The sequence below is a fragment of the Arachis ipaensis genome, chromosome B04 (genome assembly GCF_000816755.2).
Source record: "Arachis ipaensis cultivar K30076 chromosome B04, Araip1.1, whole genome shotgun sequence".
Classification (NCBI taxonomy): Eukaryota; Viridiplantae; Streptophyta; class Magnoliopsida; order Fabales; family Fabaceae; genus Arachis; species Arachis ipaensis.
In genome coordinates, this window is record NC_029788.2 from 15229921 (window position 1) to 15238304 (window position 8384).

Consider the following 8384-nt stretch of genomic DNA (forward strand, 5'->3'; position numbering starts at 1 on the left):
ATCTATACTAATAACTAATTTAGTGGTTGATTTTTAAAATGTACCTAATATAGTCAATTTTTAGAAGACGATTTTAAATTGATTTTCAGCCAAAACTATAATTTTTTTTTTTTATCATTTGATAAAAATTGCACTTTTGCTTCAAACTTATTAGAAAATTGCATCTAACTTGGAGGAATGTAAAAATTCAATTTCCTTAAAAGTCTTAACTTACTGTTTTTAACATTCTTGTTATCAAATTATTAATAACCAAGTTAGTAAATGACATATTAATAACAATTAAACATTACAGTTTAATCTATTTGTACTAGACATTGAAGGTAATTAAATAGTTCAATCAATCCTCATTGCATTGTGTGTTCATTCAGATTTATAAAAGTTGTGAAGAGCCATATAGATTAAGTGAGAAAGGAGACTTGAACGTACCAAGAGAGAAGATTTATAAGTTCTGTCAAGGGCCATGTTTGTCTGAGACTAGATTGGTCCTTAGTTGCCTTAAAAAGATATACAGCCGCTTTACATTTTCTAACAAAGCAACCATACAAGACATCAGAGAAACAATTCAAGATGGCTGTCTTGGCGTACATGTAGGTAATAACTACTATTCTTTCATATATAGCACCAATAAATTTTCATACGTATAAATTCAAAAAAAAATAGAGTATATTTTAAGCAAGATTTTAAAAACCAAACTGCGAATTGAACTAATAGAACTAGAAGTTCAAAAATTTAAAAAATCAACTAAGTTTTAATCGGAGTTGAAATTGATATAATAAAATAATATATTTATATATAAAATATATAATTTTTTAAGATAAAATCATCTTTTTATTTTATTATTTTAAACCAGTTAACAATTAAAAATTGATTCGATTTGACTCGTTAATTAATTTTAATTTTTTTTATTTTTGACTAATTCATTATGAACCGATGGATTTTTATATTGAATAAGTATCACCAAATCATAAATTATATATCTGCCCTCTCAAGTGAAAATTTCTGTTGAGTTTGCTTATTTTTTTGCCTAAGGCTTATTTTCTTTTTTTTTTTTATTTGTTTTATGTTAACTTTTTTCTTTTAAAGTCCAACACTCAACTTTTTAGATATAAAATTTTAATATTATGTCATAATAAAATCATTTTTTCCAAAAATTTAAGTTAGACTAATAAAAAAAAAATAACATAAATAATTATATCTTTAATAACTAAACCGATTTAGTATTCAATAAATCTTACTTAACTCAGTCGAATCGACCGATTCGATCGGATTCAGTTCTCAAAAAATGATTTTCACATGAACTTTCTTTAACAAAAGACAAATATTCAAGTTTACGTTGTTGTCACTTTCTGTTACATTTTTTATTTAGAGTTAATGTATCTAATAAATATGAACATTTTAATGATCTGTTATAGACGTTTTTGGATAAATTTAAATACATTTATTCATTATCCAATAATGTATAAAAAAAAAAAGTAATAATAACAGATAAAAGATAACGAGAATAATATAAATTTATATATATAACCATATCGTATTAGAAAACCAGATGATATGAAATTGTTAATAATGATAAATTGGTATTGCATTGAAGCAGCTGATCGTGACTTGAATGTCGTTAAGCACATGGAGAAGGAAGCTGATGAAAAAGAAAACAGAGGTTTGAAGGGTACTAAAACCTGCAATGTTCTAATGGGGCTTGTTTTGATCCTAATGGCCCCTGCTCTATTACTCTAAGAAGAGTGCTAGGAGGCTAGCAATTTTTGTGATTTATAGCTATCAAATAACTATCAATAATAATTTTAATGGTGTGAGATTTCATCCAATGACTCACTTTTCTTTGCTAGTTATATGTTGGCTAGAATTCAATGAAGTTGTTGGTCCCTAAACTTTTTCTTAGTATAATGATCAGTGGCGGAACTTGAAACAAAATTTTGGGGGGGCCAAATAGAAAATAATTGTCAAAATATTTTTTTATATGGACCTCATTTAAGATAAGCTCGTCTAATCTCATCTCTTTGATTTGGGTGATACTGCCAAATTTAAAGCCCTTTTTTAAGATCTCGTTCCAAAAAGTTAAAATTAAAGTCATCAGATATAACTTTTTGAAATTTTGAAGGTTATATCTCGCTTTCTTCGTGATTCATTAAAGTAGAAGAACTATCTACATGTGTTGATATTGTAAAAGTTATATGTTCTCTTTCTTAAATATTAGCCTTCCTCTTAAAAAATATATCAATTTTTTAATTTTTCATTATTATTTTATATAAAAATTTGAATATATATCTTGTAAAATATATAAAGAAGAAGTTAGAAGGACAAATATTAAAATTTATAATATTTATTGAATTTTTTTTATCAATTTATCAAATACAATAATATTAATACTTATTGAATATTCTATTATTTTTTATCATATAAAAAATTAAATTAAATAAATAGTAAAATATAAAATAATATTAAATTAAATAAATAAAAGATATCTAATTTTTTATATTTGAACCTAAAGATAGAGAGAGTGTTGTTTATTGAACTTATTAGATACTTTAAGTCATAATAAAGTATTTAAGTCAATTGAATTATTTTTTATCTTTTGAAAAAGTACTACTAAGTTTTTTATAAAAAGTTTGGGGGGGCCATGGCCACCCCTTGTCTGAACTAAGCTCCACCACTGATAATGATATAATACCACTGCTTATCCAAATGAGTGCGAGTGTTTTAAAGCTTGGAGTCGTCGAAAATGTTGTATCTGGGAATCACATGCATGAATCATGAATTCATGATTTCATGGTATGTGTAGATTTTTATTTTTATTAAATTTGAGGAATGAACTATTATATTAAGGTATTAACTTGCAATCCTCAAAGATCTTACATACACTATTAAGCTAATGATGATATATTAAACTAAGAATTAGAAACAAGATACTAAACTGAAAAAAAAAATTTGTATATTATTGGGTATATTCAAGTTATCTAAAATGATACAATATAAAAAGGTATTTATAGGTGTTAAGAGAATTGTAATAATAAAGACGTAATATTCTATAATAAATATTCAGATACACTAAATAATTTTAATTGATTCTAATTATATTCTAACACTAACAGGGACGGATTTACTAAGCACTCAGTGGGGCAACTGCCCCTAGTAAATTTGGAAAAATTAATTAGTAGTTCTTAGTGAATTGTCTAATTTGCCCCCACCATCTAATTCATTTTGACCCCACTCCACACCCTCCAAATCCTTAATCAGCTAACCCTTCTCCTTCCCTTTTTCAATTTTGTTCTTCTGCTCTAGCCTCCAACCTCCGCTTCCAGACTCCAGCCCTCAGTTACTGTCGTCTGCCGCCACTCGCCCACTCCGTTCAGTCTTTCTCTCACGTCGACTCCGTCGATTTCTCGTTGCATCGCAGCGTGCCCGCGTCTGGTTTTGGCGCTGCGTTCCTTCAGCATCTGGTGTATGGTGAGGTATTCTTCTTCTTCTTCTTCCTCGGTCTTCACAGCTGCAAGCCTTAAATCCTCGTCTGGTTCTGTCTTCAGCAGTTCAGGGTGTCGCTGGTTCTGCCGCTGGGTGCCGCCGTGCCGCTGGTTCTGCCGCTGGTTCTGTCGCTGAGTTCCTGGGTCCTGTGGGTGCCGCAGGTTCTGCCGTTGGGTACCCTGCTTCATTCAGTTTTTATTCTCATTTGCTGCATTGTTATTAATTTGATATAGTTCATTAACTTGATATAGTTCATTAATTCATTCAATTTGATATAGTTGATTAATTTGTTTTGATGTGATTGAATTTATTCTGATGTAAATCATGTAATTGTATTCTGATAGACTGATAGAGTTCTAATATAATTGTTGGTTACTTTGTTAATTAACAATTGTGTTCTGATGGAATTTTAATGGAGTTATGATGTAATTGTGTTCTGATGGAAGAATTGTTCTGATGTAATTGTGTTTTGATGTAATTGACTTGACATTTTCTTATAGTAGAAGAATTATTTTGAAAATAAAAAAACACAGATCTAGAGACTTATGATATGAATAAGAATGAGAAGGGAATCAGGGGATTATGATATGAATGTTAGAAGGGATGATGATTTAGAAGCTTACAGTACATAGCTTTCAGTTTCTATAGCAAGCACTTTAAAGTACATTCTGATCATTCATTCCTAGCTTCCAAAGCATGAACTCTATACATCAAAGCTCTGCTATCTACAATTGGCTACTGGCAAAGAAACCAGAATTTGTACCTTCAAATCTCTATTAGGATAATTAATGCAAATTATGGACTTGCGTTTTAATTTCCTTTAACTTGTGTTATATGTAATATCCCATTTGAATATCTTTTTTTATTGTACTTTTGTGGTATTCAATTATGATGAATTGATGATGTATTTATAATATGCTGAGGAAAAGGGCTAGCTTCAAATGTTTCTAATAAATTAAAGCTATATACCCTTATATTTTTATTTTAATGGATCTTTTATATGAATATATTAAGCAATTCATCATATAAGAATATATTATCAGTATAAACTCTCAATATATATATATAACATGTGATAAATATGATCGCTATTATTGTTTCAATGAGTTCAGAGAAATGAGTCATTGATATAGCTTTCATTACTTTTATTAATTGATCAATTTTATATTTATAATTTTATACTGAACTTCTCAATTTGTATAAAATTGTGAATTAATTTAGATTTATAATTTTATTCTATTAGTAATGGAGAAATATTTCAAAAGAACTTTATTATTGGAGATTGGATCTCAAAACAATTCATCCACTTCTTCTAACAAGAGGAGATTTTTAGAATTCGAAGTAGAGAGTCTCATAGCAGATCCAGGACAACGACCAAAGACTTTAAGTTATCATCCGAATGACAGAGACAAAGTTAGATGTGCATATTTGCAAAAAGGTCCTTGTCAACCAAGGAATCATGATTTTCCGCAAACTGCTCGTGTTCTTCTTTTTGAAAATTTAATCCTAATTGGTTTGATGATTATGGCAATTGGTTAGAGTATAGTATATCAAAAGATGTTGTTTTTGTCTTTGTTGTTATCTTATGAAACCTGAGACTGAAGGTAGCGATACTTTTGTAACCAATGGCTTTTCAAATTGGAAAAAAAAAGAGAGATTACAAACTCATGTTGGGATTCATGATAGTGCTCATAATCAAGTTTGGAGAAAATGTGAAGCACTTATGAAACCAAAACAACACATTAGTGCTGCTATTGAAAAACAATCTTATGAATTTTTAAATGATTGTTTAGTGATATACATAGAAAAAGAGACATTTGATTGTATTGACAATGAAAAGATTATTTAATCTTTTTAAAATATAAAAACTAAAAAAATGAAAATTTTAATTTATATATTATTATTTAAATTATTATTTTAGTATTTTAATTTGTTGATTATATAATTTAAAGACTAATTATATTTTATAATAACAAAGTATAATTATAAAAATTATTATCATATTATGTATATTTTGCCCCCACGGATAAAATTTTCTGGATCCGTCACTGAACATTAAGTTTGATCCCAATCAATCGCGACCATCAAAATTAGAACAATTTTGGGAAAATTTTCATGAATAAATAAAAAATAAATAATATTTCCAAAAATAAAATATAACAACTTATATGTTTGTCTTATATACGGATCTCATTTATGGTAGTAGGGATATTCAAATTCAAACCGATCCAAATTAAACCGTGCATCTAATCTAATTCAAACCGAAAACTGATTAAAACTGCACTAATTCGAATTTGATTGGATCTTATTTTTTGCAAACCGTTGGATCGGATCGGATTTCAAATCTACATTTCACAACCGATCCAATCCAATCCAAACCGCACAATGTATTATAATATTATTATTTTATTATTATGTTTACAATTATACTTATAACATATTCACTTTGTTATACATTTTTATATTTTTTAAGTATTATTATTATTTAATAGATGTTTTATGTTCAAAATGTGATTTATTTATTTATTTTAACTAACCTATAATTTTATTTTTATTGTTATGTTATCATTGGTTTTTTAAGAGATTGTTAAGACTTGCTATGTCATTGTTGGTTATTTGAAATTTGATGTTGAGACTTGTTATATATATTTAATTTTTTAACTTACAAAACCGCAAATTCAATGCAATCCAAACTGCTCGAAATTGGATTGGATCGGATCGAATTTTTTTTAAAAAATCATCCAATCCAAACCGCACCACGAACACCCCTACTTGGTAGAAATTGGAATTGGTGTTTAAATCAAGGCCTGTATTTTTTATTTGTTGATTATAAAGTTGTGTTTTAATTAAGATGAAAAAGTATAAAGGAAGAATGTTTTTTTCTGAACAACGTAAACAATAAGTTAAAAAGAGTTAATTTTAATTTAAAAAATCAAATTTTGAATTAATTAAGTTTAATCATAATTTTAAATTTTTTATTTTTGAATCATTTTTTTCAAACGAAATCATTTTTCGTCTCTTCGCATCGTCTTTCCGTTTTCTCTAACTGCTTGCTGTTCAGACCTCCGTCGCTAGGCATTTACAGTATGTTGCCGATCTACCTACGCAGATCTCCACTGCCGCCAGAAGGAGAGCTGTTGCGAGGTATCCGTCCGTCCGCGAGGTGCGTGCCCGGCCGCGAGTGCCGTTGTATCGCGTTACACATGTAGCCGTCGCAACTGCTCTCTCGCAATCTTGTGCCATCGCTGCCGCTGCTGTATCGCGGTCGTCCCAGTTTCTCCCACAGCTACTATCTTGTTATTTGTTTCTTATCAACTAAGTCAGATGTTTGTTTTACTATGTATTTAGATGGTTCTTTTCATTCTAAAGCGGAAGTTTATTTGGATATACCATGGTATTTTATTTGATTTGCTTGATTCTGCATGCACATGTTTCACAAGTTTCTTTTATTATGTGGTTTGGATTAGATTTAGTTTAATTTTTCTTGAATTCAAGTTGGATTTGAGTTACGCCATTTAGACATGGTGCACGGATGGTATTTTGGTCAACTTGTTAGTTTGTTCTTATCAACTAAGGTGGATTGTTTATTTTACTATGTATGCGGATGGTTCTTTTCATTAAGATGTGGATGTTTATTTGGGTCATAACATTTGGATGAACGAAGTAAAGCAACATGCGATAGAAGTGACAAAGACATGACGCAACGGTGTGGAAGCAAGGGGTAGAAGTGCAACGTTGAAGTAACGGTAAAACAACCTCTGGCTCGATGACGGTGCGACGTCACTTCGTGGCCTTCGAAATGGGCAGAACAGCGGTGGGCGAAGGATGGGGAGAAGACGCGATTGCCGGCGGTGACACAGCGACAATGGTGCGACATCCGCGCAATGAAAAAACTGCGATTCTCCTCTGCGAGTGAGGGCAGCATTAAAAAGCTTTGTTTCCGGTGAGAGAAAAAGCAGCAGTGAGATGATGCGGTAAAAAAACAGCGTTAACATTAAGAATAGGTAAAAACAGGGTTTAAATTAGGAAAGAAGATAAAATTAAAAATACGGTAAAGTAATTATATTAGATGTTATATTTAGTGGACTTGAGATATAATTTATTGTTCACCATGTTTATAATTTCTATTGTCTACTTAGTAAAATTAAATTAAGATTTATATTTTCATTATTTTGATTTGTTGAACTTTCAATTATGTGTTGCATGTATACATTTTGTATTTTTGTAAAATTAAATTTATTTTTATGCATAGTTGAAAACATATTTTTAGTACATTATACTAGTTCTTTTTACTAGTTTAAAAATCGAAAAACTAAACCAAATTAAACCAATTAAATTCAGATTTAGTTTGATTTGATTGAGTTAATCTCAAAGAAAAAAGTCAACAAAATCAATTCAATTAAATTCGGTATATGATTAGATTAAATTTTTTTTTTTTATCAAAAGTTTAAAACTGAACCAATTCACAATACCGCAAACACCCCTACCAAAAACTAATAGCATTGGAGAAAATTGATTTATATTATTATGTGGATCAAGTTTTGCTAATAATAAATGTACCAAAAATACCAATTTAAAATACCATAAATACATCTCTTACATTTTAAACGTGTTAAATGCATTGATAATATGCCAATGAGTTATAACTCAAATGGCATAATCTCTCCATATTCAATTAAGAGGTTGCGGGTTCGAGTCTCATATCTTTGGTAAAAAAAAAAAAATACATTGATAATATATTGAAGGAATCAATTTTTTATTTTTTATTTTGTTAACCAATATTTTTTTTCATAAATGATAATATATTTTAAAATGATAATATATCTAAGGGTGAAATATGTTTTTTTTCTTAACATTTTTAAAATTTTTTAAAATTATCCCTAATATTTAATTTAATTTAATTATGT

At 28.9% G+C, this 8384-nt stretch overlaps 1 protein-coding gene across 3 annotated transcripts in view; it reads left to right on the forward strand.

Moving 5' to 3' along the window:
- The window catches only part of LOC107637619, a 3965-nt gene extending 1121 nt beyond the window's left edge, over positions 1-2844 (forward strand). The window contains exons 3-5 of one of the 3 annotated variants that reach the window (XM_021120148.1): positions 369-591; positions 1592-1898; positions 2672-2844. In XM_021120148.1, coding sequence (XP_020975807.1) covers positions 369-591; positions 1592-1734 — 366 coding nt within the window. In that variant the 3' untranslated portion in view covers positions 1735-1898; positions 2672-2844. The remainder of the gene's footprint in view (positions 1-368; positions 592-1591; positions 1899-2671) is intronic. The other 2 variants (XM_016341015.2, XM_016341016.2) reach the window with 2 other exon arrangements.